This window comes from Bos javanicus, chromosome 5 (genome assembly GCF_032452875.1).
Source record: "Bos javanicus breed banteng chromosome 5, ARS-OSU_banteng_1.0, whole genome shotgun sequence".
NCBI classification, from domain to species: domain Eukaryota; kingdom Metazoa; phylum Chordata; class Mammalia; order Artiodactyla; family Bovidae; genus Bos; species Bos javanicus.
In genome coordinates, this window is record NC_083872.1 from 47,620,858 (window position 1) to 47,643,596 (window position 22,739).

General features: G+C 39.2%; 1 protein-coding gene and 1 non-coding gene across 6 annotated transcripts in view; both read left to right on the forward strand.

Moving 5' to 3' along the window:
- Positions 1–22,739, forward strand: part of GRIP1 (glutamate receptor interacting protein 1) — a 305,928-nt gene that overhangs the window by 19,979 nt on the left and 263,210 nt on the right. For 4 of the 5 annotated variants that reach the window (XM_061416570.1, XM_061416571.1, XM_061416572.1 and 1 more), the window contains exons 1-2: positions 18,139–18,160; positions 19,209–19,507. The exons of the other annotated variant lie outside the window; for it this stretch is intronic. In XM_061416570.1, the coding sequence (XP_061272554.1) occupies positions 19,222–19,507 (286 nt within the window). In that variant the 5' untranslated portion in view covers positions 18,139–18,160; positions 19,209–19,221. Of the gene's footprint in view, positions 1–18,138; positions 18,161–19,208; positions 19,508–22,739 lie in introns of those variants that run through there. 5 annotated transcript variants of the gene reach the window in all.
- Positions 21,259–21,330, forward strand: TRNAC-GCA (transfer RNA cysteine (anticodon GCA)). The gene has a single exon. It is a non-coding gene; the product is annotated as a tRNA-Cys (tRNA).

The following is a 22,739-nucleotide window of genomic DNA, read 5'->3' on the forward strand; positions in this document are numbered from 1 at the left end:
CAGAAACTTACTAAAACCCTTCCCCCAACTCCAAGGGAATATGTTGCTCTGAAAAGATTTCAAAGTTAAACAGTTTATGCATGATACCCTCCAAACTTTGTTTAACCTGTCCAAACTTTTGACGGGAGAGCAGAGTGGGGAAATGGGCAGGGAAGCTGGTAAAGAAGAGGGAGAGGAAGGAAGGAAGTTTCCTGACTTCAGCAGACAGTGAACTGAAAAATAACAAAGGGGCCATCAAGATGAGTAGATATTGGTCAGCTGTGATTAGAAGGGAACCCTCTCCAGAAAAATATTTTGAATGGAGTGAATCTGGATCTTTCTCAGCCTAGCTCCTCATCTGAAACACAGAAGACAGAATATATTTTGAATATTTATTTCTTAATCCTTAAAAGGATGATACACAATTAGTGTCATTCTACATGTGCAGGGGTATGAATACCTTAGAATATTAGGGCTTACTTCTCTCACTGAGCCCAGAGTGGGAAAGGCTGCATTGTTACTGATGAGAAAGAAAAGATTTTGCTTCATCTGAACCTTACATGTTATAAATTTCACTGTTCAACTGATACATATGGTGAAATCTTAGAATAGTTGTATGAAGTACTAAATATTCATTTGAGGATGAATTAATCATTTTCCTTAAAATATCTTTAAGAGCAGAGCGATAGAAGCAATGGATGGGTAATTGTATAAATAGGAAGCTGGTCATTGTAAAGCCTTGAGAGGGTGCTTTATATGATGCTTAAACTTAAATGAGGACTCAGAAAAATATTAGTGCGGGGAAAAGAAAATGTTGCAATTGTCTTTTCCATCACTTGGTGAAATTTTAGACAATGCTGAGTGAAAAATATATGTTATATAGTGTCTGATATTCAAATGAAGTCCATCTGAGATTATAATGAACACTATGATGAATTTTCTGGACTGGGCTGTCCCCAAATCAAACTGAAAAATTTAGTGGGAATGGTTGGTTTGGGTTTCTTTGCCATTTCCCCTATTTTCCAGAATCTCACCAGGGTTTCATTTTTACAGAACTTCACTTTCAGGGCTAGTATTTGTTTGTTTAGAAGAGAAGTAGTCTCTGCTTTGAGATACTAACTTCTAGGGACTTCAGTGGTTTCACCACTCCCGCATTTGACCTTTTTCATTGGAAAGTCTAGATGAGCAAAATCTGCTTAAGACTCAGATCTCTAGGGGCAGAACTTTGACCTCTCTGGTGGACTGACATTTAACACAGGAAGTTAAATCCGCTGCATAGATTGCTCTCTATTCTTAAGAGATAATTCTGCTTCCTGATTACTCTATAGAAGCCATTTTTCTTCAAATATTCATCAGTTTCTATAAGGTCATAGATCTTTCATCACAACTGGACACTTAAGCATATTTCTGGGCTTCTAGTAAAGCCACCATATATCTGCATATTTAAACCTTTATCTTCCTGAAAGTTATAACATTCATTCCAACTTGTGTACTTAACGTGTATTCAGAGTATAACTAATGACTTAGATCAGAAGATATATGTTTGTGTAATCTGCAATATTTGTTTATATGTAATGGATATGTATAATTTATATATATAATACATATACTTGAATACACATATATACATATACAAATATGTGCACACAAATTTATTTGATGCTGTGCAAAAATACATTTTTTCCCCATACTTAAGCAGTCACTACTGTAATGGGCACAGCCCATATCTTACTCCTCTTGGTATCCTCAGCACTTGGAAAAATGCCTGGGACATATCAGGCAATCTATAAATATATAAATACATGAGATTTAATTGATATTAAATTAGTAACTTAGTCTCTGTTTACCTGTCTCCCTCTAAAACAGAAATGTGTTAGTATGAAATAGTAGAGTGAAAATGACTTATGAAAATTGTATGTGAAAGTGCTATGTAAAATTTTATATAAATATGGTCTAGTGTCATATTCTTATGAAATATTAGCATTTGGAGTAATTGTACAATGTACATAGTTTTAGTAATAGACCCTGGATTAATGATAATCAATTGAAACTAGGTCATTAGCTGAGGAATAGGTCCTTGACTTAAAATATCAATAAGAGGATAACTCATGGATGTAATTATTTTTCTTCCTTGCCTCAGACAACATTAAATGTTTTTCTGTAACACAGAAACAACTTGATAGTTTTTTTAATATTAGTATGCTAGCAATTATTTAACTGTGTAGGCACATCATTTTAATGGGTAGTCTGTTATGATATTGATTTCAATATTTAATATTTAGCTCTTATTGTAGGGTATGAATGCTAGAAATATTTTTTGGTTTACTTTTAATTGAAGTATAGTTGATTTACAAGTCATGTTAGCTTTTGTTGTACGGCAACATGATTCTGTTATACATATATATATGTGTGTGTGTGTGTGTGTATACTTTTCCATATTCTTTTCCATTAGTTTGTTACGGGATATTGAATATAGTTCCCTGTGCTATACAGTAGTTCTTGTTGTTTATCTCTAAGGTTTCAAGATACATGAGGACAATTCTAATGAGGATACATTATTGATTCCTTATCCTTATCGAGGGCCAACAGTTCACCAGAGGAGAGTTGGGCTGAGGCTGTTGAATTGTATGCAGTGTAGTCACCAATGTGAGAAGCTTAGAAAACTGTAGATAGTTTAGTTTTTCTCTCTAAAGAAGCAAGAACATCAATTTATTTTGATGGCTATCTTTGTTCAGCAAACAGAATCTTTTAACAGAAAAACAATCCTTTGTTTATTTTGTGTATAGAACCAGTGTGTTAACTTGAGATATATTTGGGGAGTTTGTGTTGTAAACGACCATTTTTATGCTCTAAAATCCAGGTATAACTCCTTTTTCTTTTCCACTGGAAAGAGTTTACAGGAGAATTACATGGCAACAATTCACTAGGAGTTAATATTATTGAATCTCTAGTGGGTACATGGTACAAAACTGGGTCGTTCAAGAAATATATCTTTTAAATGTCCATGTTTAGAGGACATACTAGATACACTGCCAGAGTGAACAACCATTTGAAAGGAAAAAGAATTGTTCTCTTAGATTGAATTCAGTGTATATATATATACAGTTTGTGTTAAATCAAAGTCGATTCTGAGTCTGGTAAATGAAAAATGGAAATAGTACCTTAATATTCACATCCTCAAGAATTGTGTGACACTGTATTACATGCATGTGGAAGTGTAGCTTCTAAATGTTCCATTTTGAAGGAAATAGAACAAAGTTGTTTTCAAAAAGGAATGTGCAGTGACAGCTTCATTCATTCCTTCACAAGTATTTATTGAGCATTCAAATGTCAGATAAAGCTGAGTGGTAGAGGTTCACACCACAATGAGCAAAACAAGTGTCTCTCTTAAACTATGGAGTCTAACTCTTAATGGTAAAGTCAGATAATAAACAAATACACTAATACATGTAGATTCTCAGTGTTATGCAGAAGTTAAAGGGGGACGGCACTATTTGAGGTGGGGATATCACCTCATCAGGGATGGTCTCTGATGAGATGACATCTGAGCTGAGACCTGAAAGCCATGTGAGTGTCTGGAGGAAGAAGTGTTCTACACAGAAAGAACAGTAAATGCAAAAGCCCTGAGGTAATGTGCTTGGTACATAAAGCTCATCAAGGGGCCAATATCATTAGAGCAGAGGGAAACCAAGCAAAGAGTTGAGGAACTACTTTTTAAATAGGGATTTTAAGTTGATTGTTTATCATCTCCATATGCAGTTGCTCCCCTGAGGATCTGTAAAAGTACAGATTACAAGAATATAAGACTTCAAGCTTATTTAGTACCATACTTTACTTTCTAGGCATTTTTTTCATGTTTATGAGGATGGTTCCAAGCTGCTAAGGGAGCCCTCTTTCAGATCTACAGTCAGCATAGACTGCATTTAGTTCTCAAGGTAATTTGCTCATTAATGGTAGCAGTAATCTTGTGCATTGTTTTCATTGTTCTTATTGATTCATTTTGTCTCTACCTCTCTGAGGGTTTTTTTTTTTTTTTTTGCATTAACATGTCAATCAACATTCTTAATCACGCATATTGTTTGTTAATTATTGAAATCATTGTATACCATTAATTTCACTAATAAGTGCGCTTTAAACTTGAGAATTTGCCTTCCTACAGGCTTATCAGGAAGGAATTACCTTCTAAGGGTGAGAGAAGACTGTAAACTATTATGAAATTTCAAGTATCTTTGCTTCTGTTAAGTTAAATCCCCCAAACAAATAGCTTTTTCAAATAATGAAGACTAAACTTTAAAATCATGTAAAATAGAGTCCCTCCTATTACCTGGAAGACTGTAGCTATCATGCTTTGTGTATTGTCTTTCTCTTATCCATCTAAGAAGATTTTATTAATTGCCTTGGCAGTTTGGTACATATGTGTGTGGGGGAGGGGGAATCTTTAAATGCAATGAAAAAGAAACCTGCCTTAGCTGGTAATAAACCTGGTCAAACCCATCTAGCAGAGAATGAGGAATGGTGCAGCTTTTAGAGGGACTTCCCTGGGGCCCTAGTGGTAAAGAACTTGCCTGCCAACGTATAGGGGCTTCCTAGGCGGCACTAGTGGTAAAGAACCCACCTGCCAATGCAAGAGACTTAAGAGGCAAAGGTTCCATACCTGGATCCGGAAGACTCCCTGGAGGAAGTCATGGCAACCCACACTCCAGCATTCTTGCCTGAAAAATCCCATAAACAGAGGAGCCTGGCAGCTACACTCAGAGGTCACAAAGAGTCAGACACAACTGAAGCACACAGGCATAGCTTTTAGAATCTACTTCTCCAAACAGTTAGAAGTCCTTTGGTTTTAAGCCTGGGGGGAAAAACCTTCTAATCAAAGACCAATAGCTCAATAAAAATAATCTTCTATTGCTATGAAGAACCTAAAAGGACTTATTTCATTTGAGCAGAAGATTAAAGCTTGGATTTTCGACCACAAGGATACCCCCTTAAAATCACAGCCTACATGTCCTCATCACCTTGTCTAATGCTGTTTTCTGTCCAGCTATTAGGATTGGGCCCCAAAGTGAAAGTGAAAGTGAAGTCGTGTCCGACTCTTTGTGACCCCATGGACTGTAGCCTATCAGGCTCCTCTGTCCATGGGAAAGCGACTCCAAAAGACAGAAATGTTTCTCTTTGCCTAGGGGTCCTCTTGAAGTCTTAGAGGGCCTTCTCTGAGGGATCACACCACATGCTTACAGCCCATTATCTGTCTTCTGTCAGGACCCTTGCTGGTGATGCATCTTTGTTGGAGAAATTTTCATTAGAGAGTTGTCTTACGTCGTTTAAAGGTGACAGCTTGATAAAGCAAATCTAACCTTTCGATTAATTCCCTACCACTGGCAATGCTAGGCTAGAGATAAAGTGACCCACTCCCATATTTTCTCATTTTAAATCAAACTACAATTTCAATTTTTAGAAATATTAGATGTGCTCTTAAGTTCTGCCAGAGTCATGACTATTGGGTCATTGACCCAGTGACCTAATAGGTCAATGACCTATTGGATTATTCTAGTAGAGAAAATAGAGATTAGGAGGATTTTCAAATTATTAGGAGTTTCTGTTTGGGATAAAAACTTCTTGAGACTAAATACTAAAAAGCTAAACAAAGTTTCTTACATAAATACTGCATACTAAAAGAATCTGAGTAAAGAGAACTGCGACTGAAATGACAACAAGAGCCAGGAATCTCATATCTATTTAATAAATAAGTAAGTGCCATCCCCAAAGACCTAGACTGACCTGGACACACTGCTTAGATGTTAAACACCTAAGGACACAGTCTTTTCAAGGAAGTGTGTTTTCTCCAATTTTGTATGAATCACTGTGGCCTCTAGTCCATCTGTATTTTTCTCTCTTTCTTGGAGGCTAGGATACAATGAAAAATTTCCAAAAGAAAGGGAAGCAACAGTGCAGGCAATAATCTGTGGGGAGCTGACAGTTGGCCTTGGTGTCACAACAGTTGGAAGGAAGTTGTGGTGTTACTTCGGAAATATATGGTCTGTTTAAAGGGTGGCTGTAGCTCCTCACCTTGATCGTTGCCAGGCAGGAGCACAAGCCTGGTATTGACAGATATTTAGATTTTGTGATAAAATCAAGGAATCTGGTTTTTAATAGGAAACCTCCCAATTTAAAAATGTTCAGTTCACTTCAGTCGCTCAGTTATATCTATTTGCAACCCCATGGACTGCAGCATGCCAGAATTCCCTGTCCATCACCAACTCCCAGAGCTTGATCAAACTCATGTCCATCAAGTCCATGATGCCATCCAACTATCTCATTCTCTGTCGTCCCCTTCTCCTCCTGCCTTCAGTCTTTCCCAGCATCAGGGTCTTTTCAAATAAGTCAGTTCTTCACGTCAGGTGGCCAAAATATTGGCGTTTCAGCTTCAACATCAGTCCTTCCAATGAATGTTCAGGACTGATTTCCTTTAGGATGGACTGGTTGGATCTCCTTGCAGTCCAAGGGACTCTCAAGAGTCTTCTCCAACACCATGGTTCAACAGCATCAATTCTTCGGCATTCAGCTTTCTTTATAGTCCAGCTCTCACATCCATACATGACTACTGGAAAAACCATAGCCTTAACTAGATGGAACTTTGTTGGTAAAGTAATGTCTCTGCTTTTTAATATACTATCTAGGTTTGTCATAGCTTTTCTTCCAAGGAGCAAGTGTCTTTGAATTTCATGGCTGCAGTCACCATCTGCAGTGATTTTAGAGCCTAAGAAAATAAAGTCTGTCACTGTTTCCATTGTTTCCCCATCTATTTGCCATGAAGTGATGGGACCAATGCCATGATCTTCATTTTTTGAATATTGAGTTTTAAGCCAGCTTTATCACTCTCCTCTTTCATCAAGAGGCTCTTCAGTTACTCTTCACTTTCTTCCTTAAAGATGATATCATCTGCATATCTGAGGTTATTGATATTTCTCCCGGCAATCTTGACTCCAGCTGTGCTTCATCCAGCCCAGCATTTCGCATGATGTATAAGTTAAATAAGCAGGGTGACAATATATAGCCTTGACATACTCCTTTCCCAATTTGGAACCAGTCTGTTGTTCCATGTCCAGTTCCTACTGTTGCTTCTTAACCTGCATACAGATTTCTCAGGAGGCAGGTCAGGTGAGTCTGGTATTCCCACCTCTTTAAGAATTTTCCAATTTGTTGTGATCTACAGAGTCAAAGGCTTTGGTGTAATCAACAAAATAGAAATAGATGTTTTTCTGGAATGCTCTTGCTTTTTTGATGATCCAGCGGGTGTTGGCAATTTGATCTCTGGTTCCTCTGTGTTTTCTAAATCCAGCTTGAACATCTGGAAGTTCACGGTTCATGTACTGTTGAAGCCTGGCTTGGAAAATTTTGAGCATTATTTTGCTAAGCATGTGAGATGAGTGCAGTTGTGCAGTAGTTGAACATTCTTTGGCATTGCCCTTCTTTGGGATTGGAATGAAAACTGACCTTTTCCAGTGCTGTGGCCACTGATGAGTTTTCCAAATTTGCTGGCATATTCAGTGCAGAACTTTAACAGCATCATCTTTTAGGATTTGAAATAGCTTAAGTGGAATTCCATCACCTCCACTAGCTTTGTAGTGATGCTTTCTAAGGCCCACTTGACTTCACATTCCAGGATGTCAGGCTCTAGGTGAATGATCACACCATCATGGTTATTTGGTTTATTAACATCTTTTTTGTATAGTTCTTCTGTGTATTGTTGCCACCTCTTCTTAGTATCTTCTGCTTCTTTTAGGTCCATACAATTTCTGTCCTTTATTGTGTCCATCTTTGCATGAAATGTTCCCTTGGTGTCTCTAATTTTCTTGAAGACATCTCTAGTCTTTTCCATTCTATTGTTTTCCTCTATTTCATTGCATTGACCACTGAGGAAGGCTTTCTTATCTCTCCCTGCTATTCTTTGGAACTTCATATTCAGATAGGTATATCTTTCCTTTGCCTTTTGCTTCTCTTCTTTCCTCAGCTATTTGTAACGCCTCTTCAGACAACTATTTTGCCTTTTTGCATTTCTTTTTCTTGGGGATGGTCTTGATCCCTGCCTCCTGTACAATGTCACGAACCTTCGTCCATAGTTCTTCAGGCACTCTGTCTATCAGATCTAATCCCTTGACTCTATTTGTCACTTCCACTGTTTAATCATAAGGGATTTGATTTAGGTCATACCTGAATGGTCTAGTGGTTTTCTCTACTTTCTTCAATTTAAGTCTGAATTTGGCAATAAGGAGTTCATGATCTAAGCCACAGTCAGCTCCCGGTCTTGTTTTTGCTGACTGTAGAGAGTTTCTCCATCTTTGGCTGCAAAGAATATAATCAGTCTGATTTCGGTGTTGACCATCTGGTGATGTCCATGTGTAGAGTCGTCTCTTGTGTTGTTGGAATTGGGTGTTTGCTCTGACCAGCACGTTGTCTTGGCAAAACTTTGTTAGGCTTTGCCTTGCTTCATTTTGTACTCCAAGGCCAAATTTGCCCGTTACTCCAGGTATCTCTTGACTTCCTACTTTTGTATTCAAGTCCTCTGTGATGTAAAGGACATATTTTGGGGTGTTAGTTTTAGAAGGTCTTATAGGTCCTCATAGAACCATTCAACTTCAGCTTCTTCAGCATTACTGGTTGGGGCATAGACTTGGATTACTGTGATATTGAATGGTTTGCCTTGAAAACAAACAGATCATTCTGTCATTTTTGAGATTGCACCCAAGTACTACATTTCAGACTCTCTGTTGACACTGAGGGCTACTCCATTTCTTCTAAGGGATTCTTGCCCACAGTAGTAGATATAATGGTCATCTGAATTAAATTCACCCATTCCAGTACATTTTAGTTCGCTGATTCCTAAAATGTCATTGTTCACTCTTGCCATCTCCTGTTCGACCACTTCCAATTTGCCTTGATTCATGGACCTAACATTCCAGGTTCCTGTGCAATATTGCTGTTTATAGCATCAAACTTTACTTCCATCACCAGTCACATCCACAGCTGGGTGTTGTTTTTGCTTTGGCTCTGTCTCTTCATTCTTTCTTGAGTTATTTCTCCACTCTTCTCTACTGGCATATTGGGCACCTACTGAGCTGGGGAGTTCATCTTTCAGTGTCCTATCTTTTTGCCTTTTCATACTGTTCGTAGGGTTCTCAAGGCAAGAATAGTGAAGTAGATTGCCATTCCTTTCTCCAGTGGACTACATTTTGTCAGAACTCCCCACCATGACCCATCCATCTTGGGTGGCCCTACACATTATGGCTCTTAGTTTCATTGAGTTTGACAAGGCTGTGGTCCCTGATCAGTTTGGTTAACTTTCTGTGATTGTGCTTTTCATTCTGTCCACCCTCCAAAGGATAAAATGTTGCTTCTGTTTAAAAAATACTGTGTTGGCAAATACAATTCACTTAAAGTTCAGATTTTGCATGTGGTTGCTAGTTTCCAAGCTAAGCATTACATGTCCTGTAGCAAAAAAAAAGATGTTTATTCATCCATTTATTCATTTAACAAACATTTGTTGAGTGTTACATCATGATTAGTGTTATGGGGCTTTCAAAGATAAATGAAGTATGGGACCATTGCACCAAAGGACTAAATCTAGTGGATGCCTCCCCCTAGCCTGGAAAACAAATCCATATTCATCATTCAATTATTGCCTGTAGTATTATAGGCTTTGAATCAACACTTACAAGTCCAGTGTCTCACCTGACCTACAGTGTATTTATTTTCCTTCCACTATGATATATCAGTAAACCAAGACTAATTGTATCAGCAGGAATACATGTTCAAGGCATAATAGTGAGAAAAAATTCAAGTTGCAAAGAAATATGCAGAATGATTTTATGTGATATTTTAGGCACACAAAGCAATACTATATATTATAGAAACATACAATTATAGGAAAAGCATAAAAACCTCCAAAGCCGAAGGATAACAACACTCACTGAGGGCAGTGGTTGCCTCTCTGGGAGAAGGGAGGAAAATGAGATGGAGATGTGGGACTGTAGCTGTATTTGCAACACTTTATTTAAAAATATCTGATGCAAGTTTGACAACATGTAAGCATTCATTAAATCCTGATGATGGGAGACTTAAGCATCCCATGTTTTCTCCATCATCCTGCTTACAGTACTTTAAATTGATATGAAATAAGGTAAGGATGTAAAAAAACAACATGATTAAATTAGATTTTTTCCTTTATTCCTGAGAAAATGCTTTTTCTAATTTTCACCATTGCTTTAGTGGCACTAGCCTCCCAGACTTAAAATATTTAAGTTTTCCCTCTTGTTTATACCTGGGGACTAATCCAGTCCATTACTTTCAAAATCTGCCTTCAAAACATCTCTTTCTGAATGAACCTATGGTTAAGGTGCAAGGGGGGAGGGATAGAATGGGAGTTTATAATTGACATGTACACACTGCTATATGTAAAATAGATAATCAATAAGGCCCTACTGTACAGCACAGGGAATTCTGCTCAGTATTCTGTAATAACCTAAATGGGAAAAGAATTTGAAAAAGAATATGTACATATGTATGTATAACTGAATCGATTTGCTGTATACCTGAAACTAACACAACATTGTTAATCAAGTATATGCCAATATAAAATAATATTTTATGAGTCTCTTTCCATTTTTATTGCATCATTACGGCACACACATCATCATCTACCACTCTCGTCACCTGCCAAATGCCTGGCGACCGCCACACTCCCCCTCTTCTCCATCCTGTGTAACACAGTTGACTTTTTGTGCATCACATCATTGTTGTGCTGCCATGTTCCCAAAGCAAATTCAGCTTCTCTTCTTGGCACTTAGGTATCACCGTCTCGATTTATAAAGCATATCTCCCCCTCATAGACAAAGAGAATAGATGTATGGATGCTGGGGGCTGGGGTTGGGCTGGAAGTGGAGTGGGATGAATTGGGAGATTGGGATTGATATATATATATACACTGCTACATATTAACTAGTGAGAACCTACTGGATAGCACAGGGAACTCTACTTAATGCTGTGTGGTGACCTAAATGGGAAAGAAACCCAAAAAAAGAGAGGATATAGGTATACATATAACTGATTCACTTTGCTATACAGCAGAAACCAACACAACATTGTAAAGCAACTATACTCCAATTAAAAAATTAATTAAAAAATGTCAGTGGAGTGGAAATCTTCCATCACATTCTAAGAAGAAAAGTAAGACTTCTGGTGAGTCAAATCAGCTCTGGTCCCAGAGAGGGAGAGCACCCGGAGAGCATGCAGACATGCACCCCAGCTCATAGGTGAGATGCTTTCCCAGCATCCACTGTGCAAAGTAAAGTATTAGTCGCTCAGTCGTTTCCAACTCTGTGACCCCATGGACCGTAGTCCACCAGGCTCCTTTCTTCATGGAATTTTCCAGGCACGTATACTGGAGTGGGTTGCTTTTTCCCTCTCCAGGGGATCTTCCCTACCCAGGGATCAATCCCACGTCTCCTGCATTGGCAGGTGAATTCTTAACCACTGTACCACCTTGGGAAGCCCAGCTGTGCAAAGTCTCCACTTACTGTTGACTTTACTCATTGACAACCCAACACTACCTGCCCAATGTCAGTTAATTTTCAAACTCGTGTTTTCTCTCTTCTGCTATGAATATCTGCTTCATGATATTCAAGAAGGCAAAGAACTCTCTCCTGTGTTTCCCTGATTTCCTCCAGAGCCCCTACTTCAGGACTTGCATATTTGAGTAGTGAAATAAAGACTTGCTTCATATCATTTGACTTTTCATTAATAAAAATTTTCACCTTTCCCCACAAATGAAATACTTCTCTTCCATTCAATTTGAACATGCTACCAAAAACTCCTTTTGCTTCTTAGTATTTTAATTTTTACCACAGTCAGTTCCAGATACCACAACCTTTGCTATAAAACTCTTAAAATACAATGCACATTGTAGTGGGAAATGGATCTGGGTAGCTCCATGTGCTTCTGTCCTGATTCTAATACTTTTTCTTTAAAAAACGTATTCAGAAGTGATGGATGATATTATTTACTTTAGAAAGAGTGAGTAAAAGCTTTCCTTCCTCCTCCTTAAAATTGTGTCCATAGAGGTTTCTACCAAGCAAAGGAATTTTTTTGTTCATTACCCAGTATTATAGAATTCTGCTTAACTCGGAGAGCCAGGGAATGGTTACAGGCCTACGGACACAATCCTAATGCTTGTTTGCAGTTTTCCCCCCAATTAGTCATGGTGTATTAAAGTGAATAACATCTTTTAAAGTCTTGTGGCAGCTATTTTTGCTGAAGAGCTCATATCCATGCTTTTTAAAAAGAACAATAATTGTGAGCATTCTGATTTGCAAATAAAGAGAAATGGAAAATGTTTGGTGGAGGGAGCTAAATGACATAGGAAGAAAAAAAGTCCCTAGAGCAGAACACAATAGTGCTTAAAGCTTTAGATTTAGGAAATAATTTAAATTTTGCTGATACCTCTCCTCCAGCCTCTGACTTCCCTGGGCTCTACAGAAGATTCTAGAATGTGAAATGAGTTAAGTATCAATCCTGCTTTAGGATAATCCTTTCATTTATGGGCTGTGAATTTAAGGAGATTAATGGATATATTGAGTGAAATTCTATGTTTCTTTTTATGGTGCTTAATACTCCAGAGTTGCTACACCACTCTGTCTGGAAAGGTGGAATCCAAAAAAACCACAAAATATGCATCCCAATGGGAAATGAATGTTCTAGCAGGAGTGGCCGGGGGATCTAACACATGTAGGTAATATATGTGAACATACATTAGGCAGCGATAAAAGTAAAAATTGTTAAGTATGTTTCCTGAGCACTTTCCATGGAATTAGGCATTGTTCTAAGCATCACCCATACTGTCCCCTGTAATCACTGTAACAGTGCTGTGAGTCAGGTATTACGACCATATTTTAGAGATGAGGAAGTGTAGGGACAGAGAAGCTAAGTATTTTGTTCAAAGTCTTGCAGCTGATTTTGAAACTAGTCCATGTGGTACCCAAGCCTGACCCCTGACCTCTGCTCTGTATCACCTTCCTATATTTACATTAGATGTTTGTTGAATAAATGAGGAGGAGGAGGTGGCGTTTGAGGGAGGCATTTAATCCTCAGGTGCATCGGGGATTGCCAGTTGGGTTTGTAGAAGAGTTTTATACAGTACTGTGATAAGCCATTACTCTGGGACTTCCTGGCTGTGTAGTGCTTAAGACTCTGAGCTTCCACTACACAGGGCACAAGTTTCCATCCCTGGTCAGGGAACTAAGATCCCAAGTGTCATGTAGCAAGGCCAGAAAAATTAATAAATGAAAGATTTTTTAAAAATCTGTTACTGTAAAATATTACATACCCAAAACTGCAAGACCCAGCGAGCACACCAGTATATGTTGGTATCCATTATATACTGTGCACCAAGTTGCTAGCAGACAAATGTTAAAGAGAGTATCTTTAATATGTAATGCCCTATGTGTTTCAAACATTGGTTTTTTCTTGAATTCTTTCTCAGTGGTTAAGATCAGCCTATGATCTAAGTGACAGTTTGTGTAAACTATCCTTCAGTGAAGGATATTGTCATACTGCCTGGCAATTAAAATAATGTTTGAGGTATCTCCATTAGCTTCCTTCTACTGAGAAAACTGAAGTTGCATCACTCTATCTTTTGCTAAAATTCATATTCCAAAACATAGCGTGTTCATGGCTTGCTCTTTGAGAGCTCAAAATTTCCTCTGAAGAAGACTGACAACTGATATGATAATATCTCTTGTAAAATGTGCTTTTGGATTACTTAGTTTCCTGGAGGAACCCCACAAAATTAAGGCATATTTCTGCCCTGTCGCTTCTTTTCTCCCTCATCATCCTGAGATCCATAGGTGGACCCTGGCCATTGAGATATCCCATTGGCTAGAGGACCTAAGCAGACCTGTAAAAGCATCAGTCTGTGAATGACATAAACTGGGGTACCAGTTTCTGGGTGCTGCACAGGTGGGATGGGGTACTCTCACTTGGATGTGAAGCTGAGCACGATGGGGTGCAGGAAAGGAGTGGCCAGGAGAGTCTATACTGGTTTCACTCAGATGTTGGGGGAAAAACATTCGAGGAGGAAATGCTGGGATGTGATAGAAAGAATATGAGCTCTGAAGCTTTCAGTCTCAGATCTCTCACTCACTACGTGTATTCCCTGTGAAAGTGAAGTGAAAGTCGCTCAGTCGTGTCCAACTCTTTGTGACCCCATGGTCTATACAGCCCGTGGAATTCTCCAGGCCAGAATACTGGAGTGGGTAGCCTTTCCCTTCTCCAGGGGATCTTCCCAACCCAGGGATCAAAGCCAGGTCTCCCGAAATGCAGGCAGATTCTTTACCAGCTGAGCCACAAGGGAAGCCCAAATGAAGATGTGTCAGAAGTATTCCCTGAGGGCTCTCTCAAAGCTTTCTAAGGCTCAGTGTTCCTTTTCTTTAAAATTGATGTAATACCTAACCCTAAAACTCACCACTTTGCTCCATACAGTGTGGGATACAGTATCTCCAGCCTTTTCTGTCACCATCTGACAACCCAAGAAATTTGGATCTACCTCTCCATCTAAGTTATGTATGTGGTTTTTCTATATCGATGTCTTTTGACTTTGTTATTCTTTATTCTTAACATATCCATTTTCCTCATTTCCATGGGCCTGAAACCTACCTCTTTTGTAAGTCGTAGTTTTAAATACTGTGTCCGAAAGGAAACTTACCCCTGTTCCACCAGACAGAAGTCATTTCTCTCTTCTCTGTGTTCCAGCTGCCCTTGGGGGCACTCGATGGCATTTAACGTGCCCTTCCTTGGGTGATACTCATTTATATGCTGCTTTTATCCTTCCTGCTGGACTTCAAGCTCCTTGTGAGGGAGAGAACATCTAGCCCATCACTGTATCCCTATCCAGTGCTAAGTGTGTCCCCTTGCACATTGGCGATCAATAATGGTGTGTTTAATTGAGCTAATGAGAGAGGGAAACTGAACTTTGTGCAAATCTCTGGTCCTTTCTCTCTGCTCTGGCTTCAGGGATTCACTGCTTTGACTGAGTCTGCTGCTGCTAAGTCGCTTCAGTCGTGTCTGACTCTTGTGCGACCCCATAGATGGCAGCCCACCAGGCTCCTCTGTCCATGAGATTTTCCAGGCAAGAGTGCTGGAGTGGGGTGCCATTGTCTAATCTAACCTAAAATGATAAGGGAGACAGAGCTGATGACTTTTTTTACTCCTCTTATGTGTAATCTTCTCTATTTTTTAGAATCAGTTGCCTGGTGGTAGATGGATACACTCTGAGGATTTTATGGATTGAATACATTTTTAAAATACTATCAGAGAATCAAGCCAGGCCAAATTCAAACATGACATTGCCAGGGGAAATATCTGAACAATCTGCATTTTCTTTGATTTATGGTTAGGAAATGTATTGATTCTTTTTTCTTAATTATTGCATATGGTATTCTTGCTTTTTAAACAAGAATGATCATCCCTTTCTTTGCTTGACTTCTATGAGTCTATAATGATGAGAAACTAAGAAATGAATTTGTGCATTGCCATGTATATTGTAAAAGGAAAGTCACAAAATAAACTCATATTTATAGTATTCAGTTATTAGGGTCATTAACATATTTTATACATTGAGTTTTCCTATATCTTATTTTAGAAAGACTTAGTTATCAACTTTCCTTTACAGTGTTATTCATAAAATTAGATGATACAAAAAAAGCCTTTAAATGTCTAGTTGGAACTGGATTTTGAACTGTTAGTACATATTGAACAGTCTGGTGTGAAGGAGTTGCCGTAAGTGAACCCAGCATGGGTAACAATCTCACCAACTCTCATTAACTTCTTGCTCTTGGTGCATTTTAGACCTTCTCTCATTAAATCCTTGATTTAAATATATTATTCTATTCACCTGTTTTGTTGCATCTCAGTAGCTACTAATAAACCCAAAGGACTTCATCTTTCAGAGCATTTTCACAACTGCAGTAATCACACAGGAATGCTTTATAGTGAAAGGAACGTTTTGACTGAAATTAAGTTCAACAATCACCTATCGAGCAACTGCCATGGGCTGGAAAACTGGGGTTACCACCCATTCCTTATTTTGCTTAAACTTAGAGAAGGAAGGAGACACCCAGCTATCATGTAAGTCAAACCACAATGCATATGAGAGTGGAGAGGCCAAGCACCAAGGATGAGGAAAGGAAAAACAGCTTCTCAGAGGTCAAATTCAAAACATGTAGCACACTGTATGTCCAGACACTAACCAAATAGATTGGGCATGAACCATAGCCTGGAGCAGAGTCCTGGAGGGCGAGGCAGTACCCCTTCAGTTGCTGGATCATGGAAAGGTCTGAGGGCTTCTGGGAGTAGAGGGTTAGAGCTGAAGTAGCAAGAAGGCACGCTGAGGGGTATGGATGCAAGTGAAGGGCAGCAACTTTTTCCAGTTGTTTTGAAATTATTTCAACATATTACCCCTGATGTGGCCGTCCTGGTACAAAACAGCAGAAGATCAAAAAAAGCCACCGCATGGGCTAAGTGTTATTAAGCAGAATTTAAAATTTAAAATGATATCCGAGGGAAAGGATGGAGGCATAAACTCATAAAGGATAGAACTGAGATTAACCCTCATCTCCTCCTTCTGAAGCCCATTGTCTGTAATGGTAAATAATTGGGCTGTGTGCTAAGTCACTTCAGTCGTGTCCAACTTTCTGCAACCCCAAGGATTGTAGCCCACTAGGCTCCTCTCTCTATCCATGGGATTCTCCAGGTAAGGATACTGGAGTGGGTTGCCATTTCCTTCTCCAGGTGATGTTTCCCACCCTGTGATCAAACCCACATCTCTAAAGTCTCTTGCATTTCAGTTCAGTTCAGTCGTTCAGTCGTGTCCAACTCTTTGCAACCCCATGGACCACAGCATGCCAGACCTCCCTGTCCATCACCAACTCCTGGAGTTAACCCAAACTCATGTCCATTGAGTCAGTGATGCCATCCAGCCATCTTACCCTCTGTCGTCCCCTTCTCCTCCTGCCTTCAGTCTTTCCCAGCATCAGGGTCTTTTCAAATGAGTCAGTTCTTCACATCAGGTGGCCAAAGTATTGGAGTTTCAGCTTCAACATCAGTCCTTCCAATGAACACTCAGGACTGATCTCCTTTAGGATGGACTGGTTGTATCTCCTTGCAGTCCAAGGGACTCTCAAGAGTCTTCTCCAACACCACAGTTCAAAAGCATCAATTCTTCGGTGCTCAGCTTTCTTTATAGTCCAGCTCTCACATCCATACATGACTACTGGAAAAACCATAGCCTTGACTAGATGGACCTTTGTTGGCAAAGTAATGTCTCTGCTTTTTAATATGCTATCTAGCATTTCAGGCGGGTTCTTTACCTCTAGTGCCACCTAGAAAGTCCCCTGATACTGACAAATCCAGGGGAGGGGCTTCCCTAATGGCTCAGATGGTAAAGAACCTGCCTGCGATGCGGGAGACACCGGTTTTATCTCTTGAGTTGCGAAGATCCCCTGGAGAAGGGAAGGGCAACACACTCCAGTATTCTTGCCTGGAGAATCCCATGGACAGAGGAGCCTCGTGGGCTATAGTCCATGGGGTCACAAAGAGTCAGACATGACTGAACGATTAACATTTTCACTTTGTTTCAATCCAGAGGAGAAGGTGAAGGAGGAAGATGACCATGGCCATGGTTTACAAAGAAAGAGCATTTTAAGCTGGGCCTTTAAAGTCAAAAGATTTTTTATCATTGTATCTCCAAGAATGTGTAGTATCAGGTTAGTTTGTTCCACTCCTGGTAAGGATCTTCTGATCATTTTTTTCCTAGCTGTCCTTCCTTCCCTCTGTTTCTTTCCCCACCAATCACTTTCTTTAGATGGAAGTTCTTAATTTAGAATTCATGGGGGCAGGGGGCACGCCTGAGCTTCTGGAACCCTAGAACCCATTGTGTTTGTATTTATTAATGTGCATTTTTGTGGGAAGATGATCCATAGTTTTATTCTGGTTGTCAAAGGCTTCTATTTAACTCCATTACATTAGAAGAAACTAGAAAAACATTCCACAGGTGAAAATTGTAAGTACTATGATGTCATATAATGTAACATTCTGAAAATTCAGCATATCCACTTGAATTTCAAAGACTCAAAAAGTGAGTACTCTCTCTTTGACACTAATGTATATATTATTATCAAATACATGGCATTTCCCCTTGCACACACCAGTGACTACTCTCTAAGCATTTGAGAGAAATAAGAGACCTCAGAATTTAGGCACCCAACCTTGGTAGTCCTTGCTGGCACATTAGATGTGGCTGACATTTAGAGATTACAAGTTACATTACAGGTTACACAGGCCGTTTCGGCACATGTGGGGCAGTGGTCTGGTAGTCAAGTGCAGTGGTTAAGTTCGACCTGGGAATCTGACTGCTGAGGTTCAACCTTGGCTATTAACCTTGGCTGTTGTTTCCCTTTAGCTTTGAACAAGATGCGTATTCTCCATGTGTTACTCTAATCTTATTTTGAAAATGAGGGTACTGCAATGCCTGTTTTTAGTAGTTATTGTAGAGAGTAAGTGGTTCATGCAAGATGATAATAAAGAGGTCCATAGCTGCTAAACTCTTGCACTGAGGTCAGAGTGACAAGGTCACAGGGCCCAGTGCCCACACTAAATCCTACTCCTGTCTGCACTCACGTCCTCTTGTCCCCTGGTCTCTGCCATCACTGTCGTGCCAGGGCCCACTGTGGCTGTCTTCTTGTCTTCACATGCGCTTTCCCTGCCTCATCCGTGTGGTGGGAACAACTGTATGGAATGAAGACTCTCTCATGATTCTGAAAGCTTGTCGTGTCTTCATGTGGTGAATAAATTTATCTCAAGATTCCAGAACTACTTGCACAGTTGAGGAAAACTAAAAACACAGGAAGGCAAGCCCTCTGTTTTGTGCTTTACCTAACAAGGCTTCAATTCTTAGTTCCTCATGTTTACAAAGTCCAGTTCACACTTGTGGCCATGGCAGTGAAACTGTCAATCAACAAACATTGCTTGAGAGTGTACTATTCATAAAACATAAAGAGGAATAAAAAATAATTTCTTTTGTAAAAAAGCAAATATGTAGGATACAAAGATTAGCAAGGATCCTGTGAGTATTATCACCCATTCCTGTATTAACTGAAATCATGTACACCTTTTTTTATGTCTAGAGATTTTTGGAAAATGAATGGACCTTGCAGCCCATTTGAGAAAGCAATGGCAAAGTCAGTTAAGAAACATCACTTTAGCACTTCTGAATCTTCTGTTCCAGCATCTTTAGTCCTCAACAGCATCGCTTTTAATGTTGATGGTTCCATCCAATACAAAGAAAAGCCATATTCTTCTGCCTCTGAAGCCCTAGAAGCTTACATTGATGATTTCCATTTAAGCTGTGAGCTTCCTGAAATTAATGATACAAAGGTTAACCTGGATCAGAGCCCTCTTGAATTTCTTGCTAAACTAAACAGGGGTAAGCTTTCATTATTCTCTGACTTCAATTTTTAATTTCTCTGTAGAAAGCTGATGCTTTGAGAAGATATATGATCTAAAAGATATTCTTCCTTGGGAAATAACTGTCTTACAGTGTGTGAGTGTTTTTATCAGATTGCTATATAAATTTAAGTTTCCAAAACTTTTTCAGCAGTGGATTCCTTCAAATTGAGAGTTAACTAGAAAAAGCATATCCCAGTCTTGATTTCAGAGGGAGAAAGTTCTGGCCTTGGTATAAAGCCTTGGGCTTTGTGGCTAAAAGTGTTTCGCAGTCACTTGAATTCTCCAAGTGACAATTACCCCTTTATGCAATGAGAATGATATTAACCAGCATCAGCATCATTCCTCACAGGCTTATTGTGGGACCCAGTGTGTGTGGCGCAGTCTGTACGTGGCGATGGCTGTAGGGTGCTCAGGCTCTCTCTGCAGCACAGTGAGTACTTACAATAGAGAAGGGGGACTGAGGTCTGGCTCCCATCCTGCTAATGACCCTTGAGATGTGAGAAGAGTTGCTTGGTCTCCCTGGGCTTTAGTTTCTTTGTCAATATGACGAGAAGACTGAATTTGACATCTCCATAAGTATTCAATTCTATATTATATAGAAGGCAGAAAAAGAAAATTGGTCAACTCCAGTATTTCTCATTGTAAAACAGTCATTCGTATTTGAAGCTGAAAAAAGTTATACACCTCAGACTTCCCTGGCAGTCCAGTGGTTTAGACTCCACTCTTCTATTGCTGGCAGCACAGATTCGATCCCTGGTTGGGGAGCTAAGATCTCACATGCCATGGGGCACAGCCAAAAAAAAAAAATGCCACTATGAAAGCAATACTGGGTGTGAAGCTGAATTGTGGCTGATTGACTGAGAAACCCTTGGGAAAATAAACTCTTATAGTAAGTTTTTTCTATATATATAGAAATAATAATAATAGTAAAAATGCCTGCTTCTCCACTGAGCATGGTTTGTTGGAGGCTTTAGATTATGTGTACAAAAGAATATTGTGTTACAAAAGTAAGGTGGTATTTATTGATTTCAGTCTTAGATTATTATGAAAAAGATATCTACCATATTAGTGCTTGATATGTAAAGTTAGAGTACATGAAACAGCTTCTTATTGTTTCATAAGTGAAAAGACAGAGTAATGTGAGGATTCCTATGAATGGGACGTAGTCCCACACCAGAAAAAAGCATGTTCCTCAAAGCTAAGTTGTACTGACTATGGTATTTGACATGGTTTGATAAATGGGCAGACACGATGTGGGGATTGCTTCTGAAACTGCGGTTTGAGTGTCTACATTATCTATGCAATTGAAGTGCAAAATATGTTGTAATTTATTCAGTAACGCTGCTGGTTTTCGTGACAAGGATTTTCATTCTTCTTTTGAGGTTCGGTGTAGAAAGAGTTGTTCTGTGTCAGTGTTTCTCCTTGAATCCAGAGAGGAAACACCATCTAGCTGGCACTTGTCAATGGCTTGGAGTGTGATGCAGGCACTTGCTCTCCTCTTGAGTTATTGACTCCACTCTCAGCGCTGTTCTTGACACTTCTTTGCAAAGGGACATAGAGTTTGTACTTTTCATGATAATAAAAGTAATATATACTCTTGGCAAGAAAATTTCATAAAACACCTAAGACAAAAACAGAAACCAACCATAATCCCAAAACCAGAGAAAGCAACTGTTGGTGAGTCTATGTAAATTTCTCCTTTCTATGTACAAATGTATAATAGGGGCTTCCCTGGTAGCTCAGCGGTTAAAGCATCTGCCTGCAATGCAGATGACCCGGGTTCGAGCCCTGGTTTGGGAAGATCCCCTGGAGAAGGAAATGGCAACCCACTCTGGTATTCTTGCCTAGAGAATCCCATGGACGGAGGAGCCTGGTGGACTACAGTCCACGGGGTCGCAAAGAGTCAGACACGACTGTATATATTATGTACAAATATATAATAGAATTGTAATATCCACACAGTACCACAACCTTGCTTATTGCCAATATATTACGAATGTCATTTTTTTCATGTCATTAAAATAATTCTTAACCTTTACAGAATTCATTGTCTCTCTCATCACATTTTAGTGGTCATTAATATCTTTACTGGGCTTCCCTGATAGCTCAGTGGTAAATAATCCACCTGCAATGCAGGAGACAGGGGTTCAATCCCTGGGTTGGGAAGCTCCCCTGGAGAAGGGAAGGGCAACCCGCTCCAGTATTCTTGCTTGGAGAACCCTACAGACAGAGGAGCCTGGCGGGCTATAGTCCATAGGGTTGCAGGAGTCAGACATGACTTAGACACTAAACAGCAACATATCTTTATTATTCAAAATGTTGCAATTGCCACCATTATATACACGTTTGTGTGGTTATTCAATTATTTCCTTCAGATAAATTCCTAGGAATAGAGTGTCTAGGTAAAATGGTATATTTTCAAGCATCTGTTTTATACTGTTAAATCATCTTCCAGAAAGGACATATCAATTTTGTATATTCTCACCAGTGGAATAGAAGCATCTTTATTTCCCTACTGTAATCTCACTGTCTGTGGATATTATGAGCTTTTTAAATCACTGCCAATCTGCTAGGTAAAAATTGGTATCTTTGTTTATTTAGTGTTTGCTTTTCTTCTTTTGTGAATTGCTTAGTAATTATTTTTACCTTTTTTAATTCTGTACCTATTTTTAAATCTTTACCTAGAATCTGTTTTGTTGTTAGATATGGTGAAAGCCTAATTATTTTTATTATTTTTTCTAATTATTTTTTAAAAGGATGCTACTTGCCATCTTAACAATAACCTAATTCCCATTTATACTTAGGCTATTTCTTGACTTTTTATTCCATTCATCTGTCTATACCACTTCAGCACTTTTATCAGTCTATTTTAATTACAGTAGTTTTATTTTACAATGGACTTTGTGTCTTGACTAGAATAGAGGGTGGAGGGCTTAGAAGGAGTCATGCTTGTTCTCTTTCATTTATTCTTCCAGATGGACTTCAGAATCAATCTTGATGATTTCTAAATGCTTGTTTTCAGATTACTTAAATTCCTAACCGCGCCCGGGGCCTTGCCTGGTCCCCTCCAGCCTGTTCTCCACCCTGCAGCTAGAAGCATCTTCTAAAGCACAATCTGCCTCTGTCGCGTGTGTGCTGCAGGAGCTACTGATCCAGCTTCAGCTTTCATCTCTGCTGCCACCACACACATACATACACACACCCCACAC